General features: G+C 38.8%; 1 protein-coding gene and 1 long non-coding RNA gene across 2 annotated transcripts; one reads left to right on the forward strand and one right to left on the reverse strand.

Annotated features, from left to right (window-relative positions):
- Positions 1-3,690: 3,690 nt before the first annotated feature.
- LOC124271935 lies at positions 3,691-17,402 on the reverse strand. The gene is made up of 17 exons (XM_046707109.1): positions 17,205-17,402; positions 16,423-16,504; positions 15,187-15,308; positions 14,547-14,669; positions 13,248-13,317; positions 12,642-12,769; positions 12,010-12,156; positions 10,686-10,803; positions 9,877-9,986; positions 8,950-9,165; positions 8,334-8,433; positions 7,407-7,513; positions 6,853-7,056; positions 6,387-6,480; positions 5,914-6,050; positions 5,301-5,471; positions 3,691-4,979 (listed from the first exon to the last, which is right to left on the reverse strand). Exons 1-17 carry the CDS (start codon positions 17,251-17,253, stop codon positions 4,384-4,386), a joined length of 2,574 nt encoding a protein of 857 aa, XP_046563065.1. The 5' UTR covers positions 17,254-17,402; the 3' UTR covers positions 3,691-4,383.
- Positions 12,209-26,443, forward strand: LOC124271936. Its single transcript, XR_006897183.1, has 3 exons — positions 12,209-12,289; positions 17,903-17,911; positions 26,433-26,443. It is a non-coding gene; the product is annotated as an uncharacterized LOC124271936 (long non-coding RNA).
- Positions 26,444-27,210: the final 767 nt, after the last annotated feature.

Here is a 27,210-nt window from a genome sequence, read left to right on the forward strand (position 1 = left end):
ATGTGTTTGTGACGAGTGCCATCAGTGAAGCAAGATACTCTTAGAATCAACTGATAAACAAAACAGTGTATAAATAGAGTTGCATTATTCACAACATCACTTAGAGTGGATTACGTTACGTCTGATCAGCAACAATTTTAATTAACATTAGCATTATGTCAAAGGTGTTGAAAATTTAAGCCGTCAATTGTTTCCCAATGTTTAGTGATATTTGTAACACAAGTTTATGATGCAAAGCAGATTATTAAAGCTTTTCCTTTTGTGTGACCATTTTGCATGAATGAAAATAGTAAAAGCACAAAACACTGAATAATGCAAACGTTTTAATTCATCTGTGTAAAAAATGACTCCATACATAACATTTGTAAAGAAGCATATTAAAGAATCTTATATTGATATCTGTTAAACTTAGTATCTCAAACATTCAAGAATACATAACTTGTTGCACTTTGTTGGGACTTCTCCGCTGTCGATTATATTTAAATAATCTTGAGAATCTGCGTTTAAGAGAGACGAGTGCAGCTTGGGCTGTAAGGCGTCTTGGTTTGGAAGGTACAGAACAGGCTTGGATCACGATACTTGTAAAAATGTCAGAAATGTTTGAGTCGTCTTTCGCCGAGATTTCCATGTAATCGTCTTGCCAAACTGACGTCACCATGCTGTGGGCTTTTTTCTTCGACATAAAGCGAGATGTGGTCGTTACGTCTGCCTTGTTGCCGACCACCAAAACAGGAACACACGTTGGCTTCTGTTGAGCAATCAAGTTTCTAAGCAAAGTCACTGTCCTCAAAGGATACCGCATTTTCGACTGGAATAGACCAGTACAAAATGCATCAGCCTTTAAAGATGGCCAGCTCTCGTAAATAAGAGAAACAATGCTCCTCCAGGTGTGTCGAAAATGTCAAGGACGACGTGTCGGCCATCTACGTCCATATCTTTGGTATAACGTTCTGCACAGTTGGCCAGCAGTATTTCGGAGAGGTACCATTGATGAATTTGTTGATGATGTCACTCTTACCTACACAAGAAGCTCCCATCACAGCGAGTTTGAAAGAGCCGTCTGTCCCCGGATTTGACGACGAGAAAGTGGAAGACCCGCTTAAATATATAGGACGTGCAAATGGCGGCATCTTGAGAGGTAGCACAACCTAGCTTATGTGCTGAAAGTTAAATGTGCTGTCTGGACAGCAATTGAACAACTTTGAGATCAACGGCTGTGTGAGTTCTGGCCATGCATTGACATCTTTCCTAACGTAACGAGGTTATCAAAGGTATAAGCTGTACCTTGTCCCCGACATCTGAGTCAACAGTTATGTTTGCTGTGCACTTCTATTGACAGAAGAAATATGTAGAGTAACTATTTAGAGATGCACGTTTTGCCTATAAAGGTGTCACTTCAGCGCATGTCACCCAGCATAACACGTGTTAGCCGTGGACGTATGTATATATGTTCTGCCTTCTGTCAAATATCAGTGTTCAACAAAATGTACAAATGTGTAAGCGGTGTAGAGAATGTGTTTCTGGGAATTGGAAAATGACTTTAAGCGGTAATATTCATTATGCATGCACGTTTAACGGGAAGGAAATGTTAAACATTAACACACACACACACACACACACACACACACACACACACACACACACACACACACACACACACACAAAGCACACAAAGCACGCACGCACGCGCTCGCGTACACACACACACACACACACACACTCTCTCTCTCTCTCTCTCTCTCTCTCTCTCTCACACACACACACACACGCGCCGCACCATTAATAGCGCATGTTTAATAAACATCTATAATAAATCTTTCATGACCTGATTTGAAGATCACTGTAACAAGAAAGGCAGTGTGATTTATGTATGTGTACAAACCTGGTGTGGGGTTGATCACTGCATGAAGACATCTAAGGATCACCTCTATTATCAGCATTGTAACTCAACATGCAATGCATGCACTGGAATATATTCACCATAAATACCGGTAGCACTAAGGTAATTGTCCGTTAGTAACAGATCGTGTTGACAAGCTATCAATGCTATTTTTTATGTTTAAATATTCAAACAAGACATTTAACTGTAACTTGTCACAGTTTCTTGTCTGATGCTGTGGTTGCAAAAGATTCACACGCCTTTCATGACGTAATGACGTCTAGGTGTACAGCAGTTTGACACGGAAAGAAATGTGAAGCTTTCTTTTTGACCCAGAACGCAGCGAGACGATATCAAGATATCTGGCCGGTCTCGACAAGCTCACGACTGATAACATCTTAACCCTCTTGGTCCACACCGTCACAGTCAAAAGTAGTTTCAGTTACTTGTTACTTGATCGTGACAAGGGTGCTTTTGCCTGTAATCGGGTATGTAGTTTAGTTGCAAGGGTTTCACGATTGCCACCCACCATCATCGTACATGCTGTGAATCATCGTATACAGTTGATTTCCGATCTGACATACAAATCACTTGTCTTATCAGTATGTAAACATGGCCAACCCAACCCGAGAAGTAGTTTTTTTAATAATATTGTTATTTATGGTTTCTAAATGGAGTTCCTAAGGAGTGGCATTTTCACCTGCATTGGTGTGTGGATAATTTGAAACGTAGGTTTGAAAGACCGTCTTGATTTTCGTAAGTAAAAAATCGCATTTTTAAAATGACGAGTGACACTTTTGTAATGCATAGTTACAGTACGTTTATTATTGTGACACAAATGCCACATTTCACTAATAAGATGAAACTGTTAATGTAAACGTCATGTAATTTTTATTTAAGAATATGTAATGAAGATTTGGAGTTGTGACGCTTAATTGATCATACTCTTGGTCTACTCAGTGAAGATATATTATTACGTTTGTATTGGAAAAGTTTCATTGTATAGTGATGGAATGCTAACAATATGAAGACGGGAACCTGTTTTCACCTCCAGGTGAACGTGATGTGTACACGATTTTTATAGTGGTACACAATATTTTGTGCATGAATGAGTGAGTGAGTGAGTGAGTTGAGTTTTACACCGCACTCAGCAATATTCCAGCTATGTGGCGGCGGTCTGTAAATAATCGAGTCTGGACCAGACAATCCAGTGATCAACAGCATGAGCATCGATCTGCGCAATTGGGAACCGATGACATGTGTCAACCAAGTCAGCGAGCCTGACCACCCGATCCCGTTAGTCGGCTCTTACGACAAGCATGGGTTACTGAAGATCAATGTTTTAACCCGGACCTTCGCGGGTCTTGTGCACGAGTGAACGTTATTGTACGAAACATTCAACATGAACATAATGTATCCAGTCATGTTTGAGCAACATATAATTTTAAATTCATATACTTTATAAGATACGTGAATGAAAGTGTTCACTGTATTATTTGCATAATTAAACGTTGTTTATACCACAGAGGGACACATCAGTTTAGCTACATGCGGCATGTGAGTTGTATACATTGTTCCAGTCACACCTGTGGTTGATAGCATGAACACGGCAATGCGATGGCATCCGTTTAATATCAAGTCAAGAAGTATTAAGTATATTTTGAACTGCACTGAAAGCGTTTATTGCATATCACGAAAGAAATTACAGCAATATAAATCATTGTAATAGTCCCAGTACGTTAATGAATAGTACCTCAATAAAAAAATACACCAAAAGGCAAAAGAAACGTCTTAATATTGGAAATTACATATAAGTATCAAGTATTTGAACCTATTTTTTTAAATATGCACCGGAAGTCAAGTTTGAGGAAACCATGAATCGTGGTCGGATCGCCCAATAAATTATTGTTTGAGATTGAGGTCAGAAATGTGTTTGTTTGTGGAAAGGGAGAGTTCGCACAAACACAACATTGAATTGAGATGCACGTGCATCATGCATGCATTCAGGTATAAAAAGCCGCCTTGAATGGCAATCGTTCACTTGTTTTCTGAACACAACAGCTATGGCTAGGTAACAATATACTAATGCATTTTTGAGACCTTCACTTATTTTAGGATTCAATAACAAACAAAATTAACTAAATCTTCACTTATTTTAGGTCGCAAAACAAACGCAATTAACTAAATCTCTGTATATTATAATTTTTAAGCGCACACATAAACATATGTTCATAGTCCAGGCCGGTCCGTTTCGTTATAAGTTCGTCCAACTTTTAGTGGATATTCTGGAGGAGGAATGGGGTCGAGAGGACCTATTTGTCGGAAATATATTTTCCACCAAAGTAATTGAAATAGACAATTGATCAGATTGTAACAAACATGCTTAATGTTCTGGAAAAAGGGTATGGGTTTAAAACATTGTTCGGTTTGTGGACTTCTTGAAGTTAATATTCCTGTTGCCTACAAAAATCCCCAAGCCTCCTGGAATATCACAAGGTCACACCTTAGATCTCAGAGTCCATATTTGCACCGCGACAAAGGTTGTCGTACGTCACTGACTTTCCCTTGACGTTGCCCTTGACATTGCCGATGTTTAGCGGCTGATACTGAGGGAGGTCCTGGTAGATGTTGACCTCAGGTCTGTCGTAGATGTGAGGTATGGAATACACGTTGTCAGGGGCTGAGACGTCCTTGCCGTCGTTACAGTGGTTGTCGTAGGTGGCCGATCTGCCTTCGACGTTACCGTTGGGGAACGTGGGATCAAGCGGCTGATAGACAGTCATGTACTCATTTTGCTGGAACACGGGGCGATAATTGGTGTCGGGTGTGTCAGGGTCTTCTTTTCCTTCCTTGTCATGCCCTGGGGACTTCACTTGACCGTAAAAAGCATTGGAGAAGGATGGCTTTGTTACCGAAAATACAGAACTACCGGCTTCTCTCTGACGTGTGATCTGTGAGTTCTGGTAAGGAGACATTTTCTTTCTACGATAGATTCTCCACCCAATTAGAGCACCTGCTACGGCCAAAACCAACAACACTACACCAAAGACCGAACCTACAATAGTCCCAGTTTGGCTTGAAGTGGATGCTGTCTGTGACGCTGAAACAAAATACATCACAAAAACTACATTTATTATGAGATCAACAGTAATTTCAACTCCTTTTTTCATGAATATTCTATCATTTTATTGGTTAAAACCTAGAATTTCTTTACAATTCTTTCACAAACGTATTAGCAGAATGATAGTATACATACTTGATGGTCATTGTTATCAAAACACCTCCTTCGTACACGCATGCAGGCACCTTACAATAGTTAGTTCCGTATCCTGTATTATGAATTACAAAATAATCATACTTTCACACAGATTACTGTAAATTTTCAATAGAGCAACTTGTATGTTTATAATACTAAACTTACCCGGGTCTGTGACCATGTCGTCAGCTATGGTTTTGTAATGGACAGGCCAGGACAACCATGGGTATCTGTATCCACCAGTGTATACCAGAAACATATGTTGACCTGTGCTGACCAGTGTCTGATTGGACAGACCACACCACTTGGCCAGGAGGGGAGAGCTAGAAGATGGACCTATCAAGAACGAAACGAAAATACCTGGCTAAAATACAACTTACTCCTTATTCTCCTTATCCATGGAATAATCATTCATTTCGAACAATTCTGTGAAATATAAGATATCAACATGATATCATTAACACATGCTATAATATTACTTAAGGGTGTAATACGCTTAAACCCGCGAACATCCGGGTTAGAATTGGTCTTCAGCAACCCATGCTTGTCGCAAGAGGAGACAAACGGGATTAGGCGGTCAGACCCGCTCACTTGGTTGACACATGTCATCGTATCCCAACTGCGCAGATCGATGCTCATGATATCAATGGTTGGATTGTCTTGTCGAGGCTCGATTATTTACAGACCGCCGTCGTGTAGCTGGGATATTGCTGATTGCGGAGTTAAACAATAAACAAACAATCGGACAAATCATAAACTATATGTTGAACAAACGTACCATCAAACACTTCCAGGTACCTGTCATAGCACATATCATGGCTTCTTATGGCTGGCCTTCGTGATTCCAGTTTCAGTTCTATTGGATTTTCAGAGTCTACAGGTTCTGAGGTTGTCAGCCTCCATCTGCATGTTACACTGAAAATAAGGAAAACATAGATACATTGCCAATACTCAATTATTCAACAATGAATTTGATGGAAATATATAAATCAATATTTTTGTGTGCTGTTTATAACATCTTAGATGTCTAGACATCTGTTGGTCTGTTTCATCCGTCTTCTCTTTACCAGGCTGTTATAAAGTCAAATCTAAGGAATCCTTTTCGCATTGAAATCTCTGCTGAAAGCAGAGTCGGTTGTACCATTCCACGTGTATCTAATAGTGATAATGCCAGGTTCTCCAGGAAAATTGTCATGGCATGTTTCTTCACGACGTGACTGTAATATGTAAGTAGGCGATATGAATATTTACCTGGATATTGCAGGTATAGTCAACACCTGACTCTGAATGCCGGACGTGAGTATGCGGGTGGCCTCACTGCAGACAGGGTGCATTGTGTGATTCGCTGAAATGGATAAAAAGACATAGCCAGCTCATTAGAGTGAGTGAGTGAGCGAGTGAGTGAGTGAGTTTAGTTTTACGCCTATTTTAGCAATATTCCAGCAATATCACTGCGGGTGACACAGCAGAAATGTGCTCCACGCAGTATTGTACCTATGTGGGGATTCGAACCAGGGCCTTCGGGGTGACGAGCGAACGCTTTAACCACTAGGTTAGCCCGCCGCCCCCAGCTCGTTAAAAAGCTTTGTACGAAGTATCCAAAATAAACTTATAATGTGATGCATATACAATCAGACACGCGATTTTATACCATTGTAACTCAAACAGTCACAGTGGTACATTAGTTTTGGTGTTGAAGGACCCGCGCTGTCTATACCTGGAATCCACGGCCACCTTGTTGTTGTTTCATGAGACCATGTGTCTGGATTTCTGTACGTCAGAGAGAAGATCGTGTTGCTTCCACTGGGGAGGTTGGTAGCGTTGAAGCGTAGAGCCAGGCACGATGCTGTACGGAACGTGTTGTTCCTACCATAGCACGAAGATCCTAAGTATCTATAGTAGTTGCTGTTGTGAGCTTCACCTTTAGTTTGAAATGGAAAGTTTATGCAAAATATCAAAGCAAACCCTAAAATATACCAATGATATCAAATACTTTATTGTGAAACTTCATGTTAGGGTCTGATTAAACGAATAATGATAATTAGTTTAGTTATCAGAAGAAAAACAGTAAAAAGGCAAAAAAAGAGAGAAGAATTTGAGTAATTAGACGACAAAACAGTAATTGGACAAATAGAAGTAATTGTCAAATAGATGAAGCAGTATATTGACACACATGTATACGAACCGTGTATATTTAGCACATGTCAAAGGAAACCGCCTGCTTTTAGCTAACAAGACATGAGCAGATTATTGTATGGAGTGATAACTTACAATCGTATACTCTGATGACTCCACGCGAACAACTCAAGTTCGGATTTTTCTCAATTTCAACATAAACACCCCTGTAGCTGCCTGAGATCCTCCATTCCCGTGTCAATCTGGTAATTAAAAGTGTGTCCACATAGTTGTTTCTGATGGTGAGTATATACATAACGGCAACACAAAAACTCAGTCAGGATGGTTGGTTTGTTGCTTAACATCTCACACAGCAGTATTCAAGCTATATCGCGGCGGACCGTAAATATCGAGTCTGGACCAGACAATCCTGTGATCAACATCATGGGTATCGATCTACACAGTTGGGATACGATGACATGTGTCAAACAAGTCATCGAGTCTGATTACCGATCCGTTTGTCGCCTTTTGCGATAAGCATGGGCTGAAGACCAGTTCTAACCCGGATCTTCATGAGTTGATAACTGAATTAATGACACTATAGGTTTAAGATGAAGACCCGCTGAGTATAATCATGACAGACTAAGGGATATTACTGATTTGAATACGTTTGTGTTTTTGAAGTAAAGAGTATAGATTGTGCACACTTTGTGAATTAAATGTGTTAAAAAAGTAAACTCTTATAAATGCCTTAACTCAACATTACATATTCATAAAACTGTACAAAAATAATACGAAATCACTTATATAGTTCAGCTCCAAAACGTGACATAAGCATCTCCCTTTCTACTGCTTCGATAGCTAATCAAATGGCAAGGAACCACTTGTTACATATGTACTACATAACAGCATGGAGGCCAGGGATATAATTTCTGAAAAACTTAAGAATTCAATATTAATCATGCGCATTATACCTAGTAGTGAAACGTTAGACTGTTTTGAAAACAAATAGTTGTTTCCCTTCATCGAAATTTCCTGAAGCTAAATGAAACACAAGGGTTACTTTGTCAAGTCATGACATACCTCTCATAATGTGGATACCCGGTGAAGAACTCATCCTTGGTTGCTGTTAAGGTCCTCGGAAAGGTCGTGGCATAAAGAGCAGTGCGGCACAACCACCATGCTGCGTTTGTGAAGCAAACATTCGTTGATTTTATAAAATACAAAAGGAAAATCATCAAAAGAGTTTTTTTTATGGATGTCCACTTCTTTATTATGAGGAATACAACGTTTCGGGGTATATCCTTACTCATTCACCTGATAAAGGAGTAAGGATTTACTCATACGCATAATAAAGAAATTAAAGTCCATAAAAACTCTCTGCCTTTTGTGCACCACTTCTAATACCATTCAAAGACCAAAAAATATAATCATCATTTTTCTAATTGCCATGATTGAAGAATAATTATCTTCAAGGTTTATAAAAAGATTAGATTCTTCTTTCTTGTTTTGCTTGAAAGCTGTATAAAGATTTTAACTTATACACTGGACAAATGAGTCAAGGCAGTGTTTTTCAAATTTGATCAAGTTTTGCATATTGTACTAACATGCCACACGCCTGTTTAGATTTAAGGCAGTTTACCTTCTATAAAAGATGCTTGGTATAATACTTAAGATATGTCTTAGAGTTTATACATACCGTCCTTAGAAGAAGGTGAATGATTTGTCTGGTTGTAGATCTGTGAAATAAAATCACAATGTGGGATATCTGCCGGTGGCCTTAAAACTGCGTGGTATTTGAGAGAGAAAGAACCATCGTTAAGACTGCTGGCGTTGTACCAGATCTTCAAATTGTTCCCCAGTGACCGGAATGAGGGTGTAGAGTTCTCGCACCATGATGTTCGCAGGTGAGGTCCTTATGGGAAAACACAGCTTGACGTTAATCATGTGACTGTATTATCCATAAAGGTATGAAGCCCAAGGCTAATACCTTTCAGGTATTTGCGCATCTTCAGTTCAACGATTTTATCGAGTCATCAGTTAAAGCCATATGTAATCACATTTTTGCATTGAGGAGAACAATGTCGAATAACGTCATCCGTTGTTCGTGACGTTAGAAAATGATTACCTTTAAAGACGTTGACTTTAGTTGAATGTCGCTGTATGTTTGGAGCATGATACGATATATGTATTTTATTTCTTATACTACAATGATGAATATACATGTAGAAAAATAGATACTTTCGAAACACGAAGTAACGGATTATCTGAAGCTCTTGGTACTGTATCAAACACATCTGTTCTCAAGTGTATGTTCAAAACAGTTTCATATTGATGATGTTTACAATTAGGTCTTGACTTTGTCCAATTCTTTGGCATTGAGTAAAGACTTCTTTATATTGCCTGGAAATAAGGAAAGTCTGCGCCACTGACGTCAGTTTTGACGAGAACAAACTAAAGAATTCAGAGTTCTACAATTTACCTGGATACGGAGGAACAGTCAGTTTAGCCGACCGCCATAATGTTGTCATATTGCGCAATTGCCAATCTGTCAGTATGTTTAGTTTAGGCAGACAGAATCTCTGTCAGTTTGTCAAAAAATACCCAACATATTATAATCACAAACCTTCGAATACTTGGACAGCGTGACTATAGCAGGGCGAAGGCAGCGACGATCGACGAACGGATACCTGCACCACGTACGCGTTACTTGTCACGAGTGTTAGGCTACACAATCTATGACAGAAATGATATTATTGTCGTGTAAACATTTTTGATACAACAGTAGCAGCAGCAGCAGCAGCAGAGAGGTCGTCATTTAGTGGAGTAGTAGTAGTAGCAGTAGTAGTGGTAGTAGTATTAGTAGTAGTGGTAGTAGTGGTGGTAGTAGTAATAGGAGTAGTAGTGGTAGAAGTAATAGTGGTAGTAGTAGTGGTAGTAGTAGTAGCAGTAGTAGTTATAGTAGTGGTAGTGGTAGTAGTAGTAGTGGTAGTGGTAGTGGTAGTGGTAGTAGTAATAGTAGCAGTAGCAGTAGTAGTGGTGGTGGTAGTAGTAGTAGTGGTAGTGGTAGTAGTAGTAGTAGTGGTAGTAGTAGTAGTAGTAGTAGTGGTAATAGTAATAGTGGTAGTAGTAGTGGTGGTGGTGGTAGTAGTAGTAGTGGTGGTGGTAGTAGTAATAGTAGCAGTAGTAGTGGTAGTGGTAGTGGTAGTGGTAGTAGTAGTAGTAGTAGTAGTAGTAGTAGTAGCTGGAGGAGGAGCAGGAGATGGAGGTTATCTTTATATAGCCTTCGTGGAATGTTTATTTTAACAAGGTGTAACCTCCTCAGCCCACGCATTACAGGACGTTTGCTCAGTTGTCTCAACAAAACATAGAGAATCAAATATTCATGATAATGTTCCAAATCTCCGTGAATAAATTCAGAAGTAGAACTCTTACCTCTTGTTTTGTTCATAGGTCGGTATATCGTGGATGTAGGAGGAGTGGATATTCACTGTTAGTGCGTGAGGCTCGAGATAAGCGTTATACGAGGACTCACAACTGCTGATGAGCACAGCTGTACGAACAACAATAAGTCACCAATATTGTTCATGAAGCATACAAGAAACATGCACACCAAACAACAATAATCGTTTCAAGGAAAAAATGTTTGGAGTCGTAGCCAATTCTTATACAGCAAAGGTCAGTCGTAAAGAATCCTGATTTGGAATTTATGAACCTTTACATATGTAGCACTCTGTGAATGTACAATGCTTAGTACAAGACATTATGATAAAATAAGTAAGGATAGGATATATGGAGGAACAACTGTAGTAAAGTGTGTGTAGTTTCTCCCACCGTTGTGAAGGAAGTGATAAACAAGGTATGGATGTCTTCTGTGAATGGCATTTCAAAGCTGGGAAGTACAATAAAGACAAACTTTAGGAACAACGACTTCTATATTTCGTGAGTGCGATGTTTTGATACAGGTTCTTGTACCGTTGTCAGGCAGGAACGATACCGATGCTTGTACTGTTGTCAAGCGTCGCACTCATGAAATTATGAAATTGTTATCAATAAAGCCTGTCTAAAGAGTATGAACCACAGGCATAAAGACAAGTTCGAGATAGTGCTTGTGCAGTGGCATAAATTTGGGATGTAAGTAAAGTGGAACTCTTCCTTATCTCTTTGCCATTCAAACACCTTATCTTTCGAATTGTATACATAATCGACGTCTCCGCTCAACAACACTCTCAGCATATCTATGCCAATGTACAAGCACGACCTCAAATATTGGTTATGCCTACCATTCATTCTCTGGACATCACTTGCTCAATAACGGTGTCAGAACGAAACGTCGCTCCAATTGTACTAAAGTGGCTCATTTACACATTATTTTATACTAATCTGGTATTCCTCAAAATGTCATTTAAGGACCATACTAACTAATAGTGTTATCAATGATGTTATTTATTCCTTCACGTATAGACTCTCAGAGTTTGTTTACCACTGTGCCACAGCTGTCTCACAACGACTAACTGTCGGACAAAGAAAAGTATACACTCGAAAGGTTTAAAGGCAGTTACAGTCCTTGAAACACTGCAATCTCAAACAGATTTTTCCGTATTATATCTATTGCAAATGCAACAACACAATCAAACATGAGTGCATGCCTTCTTTTGTTCTGAAACGTATGTACACATTATTTGACACATGGTAATTTCAATTTACACAAGCAAAGATAAGAAGATAGCGTATTGTCTTGATGCAGTTCTTGGCTTACGATTGGGTTCTGGTACTTCGGTAATACTAATGACAAAACCATGACCATCAGCGATGCTGGATCTGTTGAACCGGATGACGAGCGTGGAGTGATAGGACGAGAAGGAAGACGTTTCCGCACCACACCATGACAACGTACTGTTAACATCTGGAGATTTCAAACAATACGACATGCATAGTCATATGTAAACAATGAATTCAAATACAATTCAAATAGAGCGACGAAACCCTTTCTACATCCATAATAAATCTCTGCTAAAAGCAGAGTCGATTGTACAAATGTGACTTTATCATGAGTATTTGTTTCATGTATGATGCTTTCAAAGAAAAGAAAGGAAATTAAACGGATGTCATAAGAAAGAACGTGTAACTGTGTGTACGTAGGTGTGTGAAGCTTATTTCAAAATGCTGCCAGAAATAATGCAGCTATAGCGACATGTATCTAACCAAACCTCGATAAAGGAAATCAGTGGTTGATATAATAAACAACTTCATCATTGGTCGATTATCACAACCATTCAGCTATTTCAAAAAGCCTGACCACCTGATCCATTTCTGTAGACCTTCCCGAATTAACAAAACTTTTAAAAGAATGTAGAATTGATATAATTTGCGAAGAAAACAAACACATACCAACGTCAACACTAATCGTGTTGCTGGAGCAAGGCAACTGGAGCTTAGATTCTAACACACGAACACGGACATTGTACCCTGTTCTGCTTTGGATACTCCATCTACATGTGTCTCCATACATGCTGGAACTGATAATGATGCACAATTATGCACAAATACAGCATTGAGTATGGAATCTTAGAAGGGACAAGGAAGGGACCCTGCAACCCTCTTTGGTCATTCAAAAACATTTTGCTAATTTTTATAATGTCGCATACCACAATGTCCCTGCTAGGATTTCATAGCTAGGAGCATTACGTGTGTCTTTTTGCTCTATGCATTTGTGTGTTCTCATAAAGGCTGTCCAAAAAAAATGTGTTTTGGTGATACACATGTACTGCGACTTTCTGCAGCATGCGACATGTTATGAACCTCCTGATGTTAATCAGTGAATTGATATTAACATGTTTCATTATATTTAAGCAACTTAATATTGAATGTCTGCACACAAAGAGAGAGAGAAAGAGAGAGAGAGAGAGAGAGAGAGAGAGAGAGAGAGAGAGAGAGAGAGAGAGAGAGAGAGAGAGAGAGAGAGAGAGAGAGAGAGAGAGAGATATCGTTTCATACCGCAAGGTGTCAGTCGATCTCAAGACGGTTCCAGTGGGCGTTGCGTGGAATTCGTTGATGCAATGGTAAGCTGAAGTTGACAGATACAACAATAAAAGTAAAGTCATTCTTTCAAAGTAAACACAAATTAAATACGCAAAACTGTACCTTAAAGGCGCAATGTCACACTTTTTTGACACAATTTTGCACTATATTATATGTATTGGGGCATACGCACTCGCTCTAGCTTCCTACTTTGACCTTTTTTTAAATATTGTAATCTAAATACACAATTTTTAAAAATATACATCCGTGCATAAAAGCACCACCCAGAATTTTTACCAATTAATTTTGTCTGAAATGAAATTCTAAACTCTTTCCGAAAAATAACCTTTATAATTTGATAGCGCAAGCATTTAACATTTCAAAAAGGTCATCATTGAAATTACCATGTACTTTAATTAGGATAATTGCCTATATTTAAAACAGGTGTTTTTCTGTCCTAAAACAAGTTACCTTATTGTGAATGGATGAAAGTTTGTAAACTAAGTTACAGTCACACTATAAAACAGTACATTTTTAAAATGCAGTACAAGTTGATTTACACACACAAAAAATCATAGATTGTAGCTGCAATTATCAGTATCCGGCAAGGAGAAGTGTTTATTCAATACAATAAACTCAAAATCATACAAAATTTATTCCCAAAACTTATTAATGTGGCCTTTTTCGGTTTTTGTCAATTAGCAATCTGAATTGTTGGAAAAAGGTCTGAATCTTTGACAGTCGGGTTCTTCCTGATTATGCATAATTAAAGCTTATTTGATGTGTAAATGTCATGTTGCTATATAACAGAATTGTTATTTTTGGTCAAAACTTAATTTAATTGTGTAGTTTCAGTAGGAGAGGAATAGTTATTTTGGCTAAAATTTCAGTCCCATCACATTTTCATCAACATATTCTTTCATAAAGAATAGAAGAGGTTATGGTATTTGTAAAACTGTCAATGGATAAAGCTTCTTCAACTATAGGTTGATTAAGCTGATGGCTATACCCTAACTTTTCTGTAGCATCACAGCTTATTTTCAAAATAGGGTGGTGCTTAATTGATGCACGGGTGTATATATTATGTGGTAGCTTCCCTGAGAGCTAATAGTTAGTATTATTGAAAGAAATGCATTATTTATTATTTATAAGTGTTATGTTATATAGCGTCTTTAAACCTAAATTTATACTTCCATTTCTTTAGAGAGTTGTAAGAAATATCAAAACTCAAATGTATATTGAAGAAAAAAGATAGTTTATGTAATCAACTCTTACATTTACTTCTTGATCTGTAGGTTATCCGGACAAAGTGTGGCCATGTAATGAATGCAGTAACAACCGTCCCATGACTTTCATAGTCTCCGTCACCGCAGAGAAACACCTCTCTGTTATCATAGGCTGCAAACATCAAATTCTACCTTTGTCTTCACACAAAAACGGAACCCATGGATAATTATAAAGAAACAAGAATTTAAATAAACATTCAATAGAAGCACACAATCAATAATTTATGTCTTTTGACCTACTTTAAAAAAAATGGTATATAACTATTTATATGGCATCAAGCAGTCCCAAAATTAGTGATTTTGCGTGCAAACCGTTAGAGTTCCTCTTAGTTCATATCCTCATGAGTTATATATTAACCAATAAAGGTTATGTCGACAATATTAAAACAATTTGTACTACTAGCACCTGACACCGTGACCTCACAGACATCATGAGTACAAAACACTAAGAATAAAATGAACATTAATCATAACGATTCTTCTATGAATGGTTCAGCTGACGTCAGTGCATCAACAAACAGTATTTAGGTCACAGAGTGTAAGTCGAAAGCCAAAAGCACTCCAATGTTTTGGAGTCTATTATCTTATAGTGCAAAACAAACAACATAGGTATGTATCAAACCTAATACCTTCTTTGATACTTATGACAGAGTTATGGTTGGAACAGTTCCTCGTAGGCGTCAACCCGGTGTTGACGGTCAAGGTAAGGTGACCGTTCACATCACTAACCAAGAAACGCCACGCAGCTGACCTGAAATATGAAGACTTAGTGTATAAAGCACAAAGCAGAAGGTTCAACACATTTTACCTGAGGCAGAAGGTGTGTGTGTGTGTGTGTGTGTGTGTGTGTGTGTGTATCTGTCTGTCTATCTCGATCTATGCAAATGGATTCACTGATGTGTGCCAATTTGGTGAGCAATTCTGACCTGTTGATCTCTCTCCGCCCCGCCCCCTCTTTCTCTCTCTGTTGAAACATTAAATTACTCGGTGCTCCGTACTTCTATGCACAAAAGGAAAAGTAGAAATATTTCTCGCACAGAGGTGATCGGTCACACGGGCTACGTTAGTCTCGATTACATCTGTGGCTGTTCTAGTAATAGTTTGGGCCGGTGGGGTAGCCTAGTGGTTAAAGCGTCCGCTCGTCACGCCGAAGACCTGGGTTCGATTCCCCACATTGGTACAATGAGTGAATCCCATTTCTATAGCTCACATACTCACCAGTAATATTTACGAATGCGATACACTTGTATCTTAAAAGTGATGATCACTGTCTCCAAAACACGTGATTATATGAATAAAAATAGTTATAGTGACGATAGATTTAATCTCCCAATCGATACATGATGAGCATTTGCTTTATTGTATATTTGAAAATTTCCTTACCGTGGAAATTGTTTCATAATATTATATAACCTCTTTTAATAACACATATGTAATTCTCAGTGTATGCTGGATGCATCAGATACAGTATTTCAGTTTTGAATTTTGAATTTTGAATCTTTACAGAAACACGTTAAATGAAAGAATAAAACGAGTTCAGATATACAATACGGTCTTGTAAGCAGGTTTACAGGCACCTTAGGATATTCATACTATACATATAGGTGTGTGTGTGTGTGTGTGTGTGTGTGTGTGTGTGTGTGTTTGTGTGTGTGTGTGTGTGTGTGTGTTTGAGTGTGTATGTGTGTGTTGGGGGTGGTGGTGGGGAGGGGGGTTCGATTCCCCTCATGTGTACAAAGTGTGAATACCCCTTCTGGTGTCCCCCTGCGTGATATTGCTGGAATATTGCTAACAGCAGCGGCATAAAATAAAACTCGGTCACTCGTACTGTTTACAAGGTAAAATGCTCTGGAACTAAATCTTACCCCTCGTATGGTGGTTTAGCCTCAATAGTTCCCGGAACACTGCCAACGTAAATGGTCCTTGTGACATAACTGGAACATAATTCTGAAAGGAAGATACAAAAATTCAAAATTTGTCCATGGTATTATTCAGGACTCTCAGAAGCATAACCTTTCATCAAGCTGGTGAGGCTTGCACCACTTCAGGCCTTTCGTCTACATTAAGAAGAATGGCGTAACCGAAAACTGTTGCATAAAACAACTCTCATTCACTCGCTACACACACCACGATAACATTAATATAAGTCCATCCGGTCGCGGCTGTCGGCACACTTGGAATAGGGTAAATATAGAAGACCGTTAACTATTGTGGAAGAATACTGGTGCATATATGTAAGTCATATTGTGCTCCTGCATCATGAAAGATAGAGCAGCACCAGCAGATTGGCTATAACTATCACAGTAGTTAGAGTTAATTAATGTATTCAACGCAGTCAGCAAACGTTACTGTCATATCAAGGTAACCTGTAAAATATCGGCCAGGCAAATCAATAATTGAAAGGTTAGCTACAAACATTTGGGTACGATGGCAAGAAGATGGTACCCGACCATGGCAACCTCAGCATGTTTTTCATTATACGCCAGAGGTACAGAACTAGAATGTCCGCAGCGTTACATTATTTAGAAAATCAAATGTCAACCAAGAAATCCTAAACATACCTGAACCAAATTAAATCAAACAGACGCATTTTGTTTCTGACAATGTCATATATATTGTTTTCCAACAGGTGAAATTATAGATATACCTTTGTGCGCACAGATGAACAAGAGATGCAAGAGTAGTGATATCCTCATCTCTGTTGTCCTGATGCTTCCCTTGACCGCGAGTCACACGGTCACACGTTAGAAAAACCTTGTCCCTATAAAAGCCAGTATCTATTTCCCTGCATATTTGTTACAAACCAAGTTCCGACGAGGTCGTAAACACTGCTGCAGTGCTGGGGTTTATATTCAGCGTTACATGACGCATGCACCAGGGTCATATCTCAGGTCTATTAGACAATGTGAAGTCTGACAGCTAAAACGTGGGTAAACATACTGGTCACGATTATGTGCTCAAAGAAATTACCGCCGGGCAACCCAACCGCTATATCCAAAAGGTTGTAGGCCAAATGATAAGGGAACAGACATTTGATTTACAAGGGTAGCGGAGAGGGGAAGATAGGGGTAGCGAGCGGGTGGGGTGGCTAGGTACGTGAGTGAAATAGCAGTAGTACTCGTGCAATATCAAGAAGGCAGTTATGCCACAAGCGGTAGGCATCATTGAACAATGTACATTATCATGTATTGTATTTGTACTGACTCATAGAGCATGCACTAACCCACCCGAACCGACGTAGTGTTTAAAGGAAACGATACATGTAATGAAATATTTAGTTTCCTTATCGCTGTCGTGACTCGCGTCAGCATTTTGGAATTTCGACCACATTGATTCTAAATCTAGTACATGTACGTTCGATGAGATAAATGTCCCGTCTGGAGGGTGTGTGAATTCCATTCAGTGAATCAAGACACGATTTTTGACCCGCGATTGATTCCCAATCATTTCTTTTATTTACAAACTTCCGAATGCCGGTCTGGTTTATCAGACATTTGGTGACGTATGTGAAACGCGATTGATGTTGACCTCGTATTGACAATGTGAACTTTCATTATAAACGAATAGTATTAAGAGTTATATGGAAAATATTCATATTTTATTCTAGCTTTTTAGAGCACGTACAAAACATGTTATGATATAAAATATGTATTATGTGCTTCAAAAATTCAGTGTGTGTATTTGTACTTTGATAATAAAACTTGTTTTTCTGCATGTCGTTTACTTGTTGTTACCGTGCCTGGCGCCCGGCATCAAGGGGATGAAAAGTGTTGGCTCGCAGGCAGTATACTGTGTGTTACTTAATACAGAAGTATTAGTGGTATAACTACAATATTGTTATTTTTATCAATGTGAACTAATGCTCCCGCACAGGTGCATGTAATAATGTCAGACAGACAGAGACACACGGGTAGGTTCGGAGGGGGTATCCTACCGGTTAAGTCGTTCGCTCGTCGCGCTGAAGACCCGGGTTCGATTCCCCACATGGGCACAATGTGTGAAGACCATTTCTGGTGTCCCCCGTCGTGATAGTTGCTGGAATATTGAAAGTCGCGTAAAACTAAACTCACTCACTCACAAACGAGTGGAACAGTTGTCTTCAAAGCCACATTTCGCTATTGTACAAAGCTTACAATTGGTACTATTACTCTTTTATTTCAGAGGTACCCTGTATCTTCATCAATTTGAGGACCCTCTGTTGTTACCATGCAGCTACCGGAATACTACATAGACCGTGTGCCTGGATGCACATCAATTACACAGCGCGTACCAGAATCTCCATCAATTGCTAGTTCTATTGACAAAGTGGAAACGAGATACCAACGTCCTGCTGGATGCCTGACATAGATTATATACGCTTATCAGAATCCTGGTGTATGCCTGCACGAGCCATCTAGGCATTTTAACATGATAGATTTTCTTTATCCAATTTCCTTTTGTTTTAACAATTTAAATTCACTATTGACCCTGTTATTTTCCCGCGACAAACATCGACTTCGGTAGCCATGTTTCAAGGGGTGTTAACCATGCATTCTCGATAAAGTCTGTCAACTGCAGACCAAAGCGATTAATGTATACAAATTCACATCAAAAATGTATTTTATCTTCATACAAAAGAAACAAATATAAATTAAATTATTTTGAAAATACATGTAGGTGAATTCTTAATATATTTAAGTGCTTTTCAGTTATCACAATGCAATCTTTTGTTCCAAATATATGTTTACATCATTTTAAATCAGTCACATAAGATTCTCCAAATTAAACACAGCAGATATTTCATCAAATTAGATGTATTAGGATGTTTAAAGTATTTAATGTACAGTACAACCAGAAATTATTGAGAATTAAAAGATTGTAATTTATTTATTTTTTCACTCATAACTCACGTATTAAATGTGAATACTAGCAGAACATAACACCAGATTCAAAGACAGGTGAACAGTTAGTATTTTGTCAAGTCACCATGGGCAGCAATGCAGGCTTCAATGCGGCGGGGCATACTACTGATCAAAGAAGTTAGAAAGTCGTGGTCCATGCTGTCCCAATATCGGACCACCTCTGCTTTCATTTCAGCAATATTTGTCAGCTTTTTCTTATTGACACTTTCCTTCATAAGTCCCCAAACATTTTCTATTGGATTTAGGTCAGGGCTATAGCTTGGCCAATCTAATAATGTCATATTTTGGGTCCGAAACCAGGCCTGTGAATGCTTTGAACGATGTTTTGGGTCGTTGTCCTGCTGGAAAATCCAAACATTTCCATTGAACACGTGAGCGGATGGAAGTAAATGTCCCTTGAGAATATCTGTGTACCGCTCACTGTTCATATTCCCTTCAAATACACAGAGGGGCGTTGCCCCTAACACAGATATGCCACCCCACACTGTACTTTGGGCGCTGATACAAAGGTTTTTCAGTTTGTTTGGTCCAGAATTTCAGTGTATTCGGAAACAGCCACACAGAACTTTCATCTGAGAAAATCACATTGTTCAAGTTATAAATTCTATGCTGTAAGCACCAGTTCAACCCTCGCTCCTTTTGTTCAGGTTTCATGATCGGTGATGGAATTCCTCGACTTTTCTGCCAACCCATTGCATGCAGCTCAGTTCTAACTGTCTCCTTACAGACAAACACAGTTCCTCTATCAATCATATCAAGCTTTAAGTTTTCTAAACTCCTTCGTTTGTTTTTAGAAACAAGAATACCAAGCCGCCTCCTGTCACCGACAGTCAATTTTCTGGGCCTCCCTGCACCTCCCTGGTGCTCAATGCCATATCCATTTGCAATATCTTCCAAAACACGATAAACAGTGGACAAAACGATGCCTGTTCTACTTGAAGCTTAGCTGATCTGATGTCCTTGTTATAATACTCTTAAATCAGCTTACTCTTCTCTAAATCATCAATACTGAGGATCACTGAAAATGTCGTCTGCTAGCAAGTAAACAAAGGGGGATAACTCTTTGCAAACTAATGGAAAAGTATTAACGGAGTTGCCTCTCTTGAATGAAACCAAGCACTTGATAGCTGGTCAAGGTTGTTTATACTAGAAATCCAATTAAACGTATTCCTAAAATCCTCAATAATTTCTGGTCATGCTATACATGTTGGCTTCTGCAAACAGACATGAATGTAATCAGAGAACTATTAATAAACGAAACATGCTTGATTACAGTTGTTTTACAGGTCTTATTGGACTTCCTTGTTTTGAAACAGTCTCTCTGTGAAAGACCAATGAAAAGCAACAGCTTTTGACGTGTTTTACTGTTTATTACGAAAGTAGGCATAAGTGCTGTCGCAAGAATAGCAAACACACGAAACCAGCTGTGAGTAATGGTGGATACTGATACTCGGGTCAGAGGTCACATCGTGTTGTATCAGATAACAATGTTCAATCGCCAGTGTATCACTTTGTTATCACTGTAGACCACGTATCACTTATTAAAGAGTCAACATCGCCGACAGAATGGCTTCAATGTGTGTGTATGTCTCTACGTTCCTCTCCTGTCTGTTCCTCACACTGAGTGGATGCGTAGCTACAGTCGGTAAGCTTGTAGAACTAAACCACTGGTGACACCTCGATACATCATCTATGACGATGGTAGATCCCAGCCCATTACGATAAATACAAGTACCACCCACGATTCTCTGACAAATTATACCAGCGTCCTCAATACCTTGTCTTATAACAGGTTCAGTTTACATGATCATCTACACTCAGACCCCGTTAAACCGGACAGTATCGTCACGGGTTCAACATTGCGGATGAATGTTTGTGTAACTTGCTTTCAAGAAGTTTTAGGGAGGACATGAGGAGGACATTTCGAACTTTGATGCATCAGTGACAAAAATGATATCTGATGCAATTAAATATTTTGCTCGTACCACACGTTCCTGATTTTTTTCAGGTGAACAATTGACACGACTTTGCATGTGTTTATCACGGGTGCCACCGGTGGTGCAGGATACGCTCATCTTTCCGCGAACACCTGGTATCATCACTATTTCATAGTGATTCATAAACACATGCTCTGTCATCGTATTGCATGGTGTCAATCACTAGATTGCCTGGTCCAGACTCGATTTATTCACAAACAAACACCATGCAGCTGTAATTCTTCTGAAACAAATATATGCTCATGATATAGTCACAATTGTACAATTGTGCTTTTAGCATTCTTATGAATGTGGTAAGGGTTTTGTCGCTTTGACACCCTACAGTATTCCAGTAGTATGACGACAGACTGTAAAAAGGTCGGGGTGGAAAATAAATCCAAGGATTGGTATTGAGTATTGAGAGTAACAATCCACATCGATGGAGGTCGTTGAAAAGCTACAACGTGTACATAAATGCACCCAGACAAACCACTCGATTGATTAAGTCGGATGTTAAAAGCAGTACAGCATTGTAAGGAACCAATTCTAACAAGGAATCCCTATGGATTCCTAATTTAGTCATTGTCACTGTCTTCAAAATGTGCTCTTATATTCACAGCTGGATCGTGTTCAAATTACACCTGTGGGGGTATCCTCAATGCTTCAAACTCGCCCCAGGAATTAACATCACCTGGTTATCCTGTTGGTTATCCAAAGTAAGTATTGTAACATATGTTATATTTGGGATTTACACTTTCTTATTTATAACATATGTACATAATATAACATATGTTACATTTGACCATTTTCTAAATGGCATGGTGTAATCAAAGTATTATATTCTCACGAACACAAGTTCGTCACTTTTCATAAAGTTTATGAAATAGGTTGTCCAGCACACATCTCTCTTACTGTTCATCATAAATAAGCTGGCTTCAATAACTTGTGGCATGTGAAAACATCAAAACCAGAAAGAGTGTGTTAACATCATGGCACACCGTACTGAACATCAGTGTTGAGGCTGTCTGTCCGGATTCCGTCTAACCCATTGCATTAGCATGCACAACTTACAGTAGAGAAGTGAAGTCGTGTCAAATTCTGTATCGATGATAAACATCTTTCTGGTGTGAAGGTGGCGATATTTTGGTGTAGATCCTAAATCAGTTACGTCAGGCGTCACCGCTTTCCTGGGAAAGCTGTTTGGTTGCTCATTCCATGTGACCATTGTCAATTAACAGTCTCCCCTGTCTCCTTATTGTAACTAATAATGTAACACTCTGGATGCAAACAACACACATATATACGTGTATTGCTGGGGTGTGTACAACATGTCATCTGCTTTGTTCCAGTAACTGCAGCTGTACTTGGAGTATCAGAGAACCTGCACAGAATGACATGATACGGATTGTGGTTCTGGATTCTACACTTGAGAATGAGATGGAATGCAAATACGACTCTGTCAAAGTATATGATGGTGAGCACATAATTTATTTCTGCGATAACTCAGTATTCTATAGAATGTAAATGCAGTTATACTGGTAGTTAAGTAGATGGAAATGTACCCAATATGCTTTCTTGTGTTTTAATAATTCAATCTAAAAAATGTACATTCAGTCAAGCCATTTAGACACACACAAGTTATTCCGATATTTGACTGTATAAAAGTTTCAAACTCAAAGGAAAGTTTTATTTGTAACTTTGATTGTGGATGTGTGTGATTGATCAATTTGTTGTTCTAATTTCAATAACTTAGTACAAGTAAGCTTAGAAGTGGCAGCCCTTATTTTCTGCCGAATGTTTGCTGATATTAACCCCACATGCTGTATTTGGGTATAGGGGATGTGTGGCTTGTTCTTGCAGGGTAAAACACCAGCAGTAGACACATAAACACATGGTGCGGGACGATGACACCAACCATTCCGAGCAAGTCCAGAGGCATGACTCTTCACTTTACTACCAACTCAAATAGAACATATAAAGGATTCAGACTACAGTATTTCGCCACCACAGGTACATGAAGGTGATAATACTTCTAAAAGTATAACGAATGTTTATTCCTTTCAATCCCAGATGAATGGTCGCTTGAACACACCAAGTGGACATAACTCTATCAATGGATTATATCTTAACTATGTCCAGCAACCTGCGACATCTTAGACGTCCAGGATACCATTCGCCCCGGATGGAAGTTGGGACGTACAATATTGAATAAGCTTTATGGATAACAAATTCTTATATTTTGTGAGTGCGACGTTTCGATACAAATTCTTGTGCCGTTGTCATTCCTGCCATGTCAAAGATGAAGATTATGTTCTACATAAAACTGTCTCTGTCTAATATCATGAACGTAACTCTGTAGTAACAGTAAGTAAACTATGCATAATTAAGAAACAAAAGACATATAAGGACAGAAATGGTATTTACTTCATCCTGAAACATAAGCAGGCTTGGCTTGCGTCGTTACAATAACCAATAATGTCTTTTGGACAACTTAATACAGTTGTAATCGAGCCTTTTTCATCACTTTTTCATATCAATACTAAAAAAGAATCATTTGGGATCTACGATCAAATGATCAATTTCAGAGCAATACCACTGTGGAGCAAATCTAACAGCCAAAGTGTCACCTCAGTTTCTGACCACGCCTGGGTACCCTGATATGTATCAAAAGTAAGAGAATACATAACTCTAGAGGATATACACGTTTGTTTTGTTTGCTTTAAACATATTTTATTCATGAGAAAAGGATGTGGTACAAGTTATACAACTTAGAACACCCTCTCTACAGAATTTACATATTATTTACATTCAATATACTAGTTGGTCAGACAAGAACATAAAGATGGGAAACAATTGAACAATTGCAATAATAACAAAAATCATTTTGATTGAAAAATATATGTTTGAAAAATTTTAAATTATGTTTTGATTTATGCGAACAGCCAGATCTGCATAGCCATGTAATAGTAACTCAAATACATGTTTATAGTGGATTGCCTACTGTTCGTGAATCATGGCCATTTCATAGAGATAAATATATACAAGCCTGTGATACAAACAGAATTGAACGATATTCTCAGTCTGCTCTTAGAAGAGATTTCTTCTGATAATGAAACTGGTTTTGTTTCTTTTTATTTGCAAATTTTCATTTATGTACTAGTTTGATCTGATGTGATGTGTTCCGCTTTGTCCTGTTCAAAACGTTAACATACGCCTATTTATTTGTGTGTCTCGTTTACAGTGAAGCCCGGTGTCGTTGGATTATAGAAGCACCAGGCGAGAATACAGTTCAGATGCGGGTTATTGATTCCAACATTGAAAACCAACTGTTCTGTAGATACGACTGGGCAAGAGTGTTGGATGGTAATGTGTTTTGTTAGCCCGTTAATATTAATGTGTTGTATATTCAACATTTTTCATATTTCCGACATAATTCAGAAATAGTATACTTACTACTTCGTCGGTGATACCTGTGTATATATATAAGGAATGCAAACATGCAGTTAGGAATCATGATTATTTTGGCGATATTTAAGAGGTCTTCACTACAAACTACTTCTTGTTCACTATATATTAATCCATATTCTGAGTGAGTGAGTAAGTTTAGTTTTACGCCACACTCAGCAATATTCCAGCTATACGGTCTGTAAATAATCGAGTCTGGACCAGACAATCTAGTGATCAACAGCATGAGCATCGATCTACGCAATTGGGATACGATGACATGTGTCAAACAAGTCAGCGAGCTTGACCACCCGATCCCGTTAGTCGCCTCTAACAGCATGGGCTACTGAAGATCAATTCTAACCCGGATCTTCACGGGTCCATATTCTGAAATGTGATGGAGTATGGAATAGTATAAGGGACATTGTCGCACTTTGGTTAATTTTGACACGTTTTGCTTGTTTTTGTAAGGGCGGCAACGCGATAATGCCCCTTCTTCGATTTCATAGATGATTGATTATTTGCAGGCAATTCTCTCACGTCACCCAAACTTGGAGCCTTCTGTGGCTTCATGACGCCTTCCTACAACAGCACTGGGAAATACCTTCTCATTGAGTTCCATTCGGATTCGGCAAGGACATTCAAAGGCTTCAAGATACAGTATAAAACAGAGGATGACAAAAGCAGTGGACACAGGCTTACACACAACTTGGGTGTGTTAGCTATAATAATCTCATATCTATCACTCCAGGCACACCTGTAAAGGAAGGTATGATATTACCAAGCCACGCCTGGTGTATGAGTAGATGTACTCGAGACACGTTTTTGCAACATAGGCTCCTCAACAATAATTTCTTTAAAAAATAGGAAGATAACGTTGTACTTCTATCTTTATTGTAAAGACGTTGAGTTGGCAATTACTTATAGTATGCCAGTGTACACGCCCGATTACTCCTGAAATAAGTGAGTGAACGAGTGAGTGAATCAGATCAACGCCGCCTTTAATAACATGTAAATTTCAGCATGCCTCTTCATGAGGGTGGTGGAAGTGTTGACCTTTGTATAAGTGAAACCAGCGAGCGCGGGTTAGGATGTGACAATGTAAACCTAGAAACATGATAGCACGAAATAGGGATTCGAACAGAAGGCCACTACCATCGTTTCAAAAACGACAGGGCCACCCCTACAACTGAACCGAATAAAGATGACAGGTATAAGACTACAGAATACCGGATACCTCCCGCCATCTTTGAAAGCACGCGATGTTTACTTAGAGTTAGGGTAAGGTTTAGGGTTAGGGTTAGGGTTAGAGTTAGGTAGGGTAAGGTTTAGGGGTAGGGTTACCGTTAGGGTCAGGGCGACGTGACACTAAACAACATGGCTGGTAGGTATCCGGTATTCTGTAGTACCATGACAGGTTATATATTTCAACTTTTACTGGCAAATATATAATAAATATATTAACTAAAATAACACCGACATCTGTTGTTTCCGAAGACTGTACGTCATGATGTCAATGCCGTAATACATTTGGAAGGTGGCAGTGTCCCTCAGAAACCACTGTACATAGATCTGGTTTCTGAAACAGTACCGATGACTTTCGAATAATGAAATATCATTCGAGGTGGGAAGGGATCGGGGGAGGCAGAGGTGGTAGACCTCAAGGAGAGAAACAGGTATATTGCAATATATTATATATTAGCATATATTAGCCATACCCGATATGCATGTAATAAAGAAAAGAGATTATAACACAAAATCGTACTTGATCTATTTGTCAATTGTGGATATTGGTCTTTAGCAACCCATGCTTGTCGTGAGAGGCGACTAACGGGATCGGCTGGTCAGACTCGCTGACTTGATTGACAAATGTCATCGTATCCCAATTGCGTAGATCGATGCTCGTGATGTTGACCACTGTATTGTCTGGTCCAGACTAGATTATTTACATACCTCCGCCATATAACAGGAATATTGCTGAGTGCAGCATTAAACCATAAACAGATCAATTACGGATAAGGCATGCTGACCTGAACTCATGATAACAGCCTAACAACGGTGGATCTGTCTGTAGTCTAGTTTCGACATCGACGACCTAAAAATCTACCATGTACTGCTCACTACAAACATGAAGTTCACGCCACGACATACGGCTTAACGTCAAACAGGTTCATCTCTGTACACCGATAACACCACGAGAAGACAATGCACCCGTGACAGGAACTGAACGAGAAATTCAATTTGATACTGATTCATAACCATATCTATGTTTATGATAAAGTCGAAATCGTACAATAAACGCTGTTTTTAACAGACATGTATCATTATTATG

This window comes from Haliotis rubra, unplaced genomic scaffold (genome assembly GCF_003918875.1).
Source record: "Haliotis rubra isolate DU_JTF1 unplaced genomic scaffold, ASM391887v1 Scf1644, whole genome shotgun sequence".
Lineage (NCBI taxonomy): Eukaryota > Metazoa > Mollusca > Gastropoda > Lepetellida > Haliotidae > Haliotis > Haliotis rubra.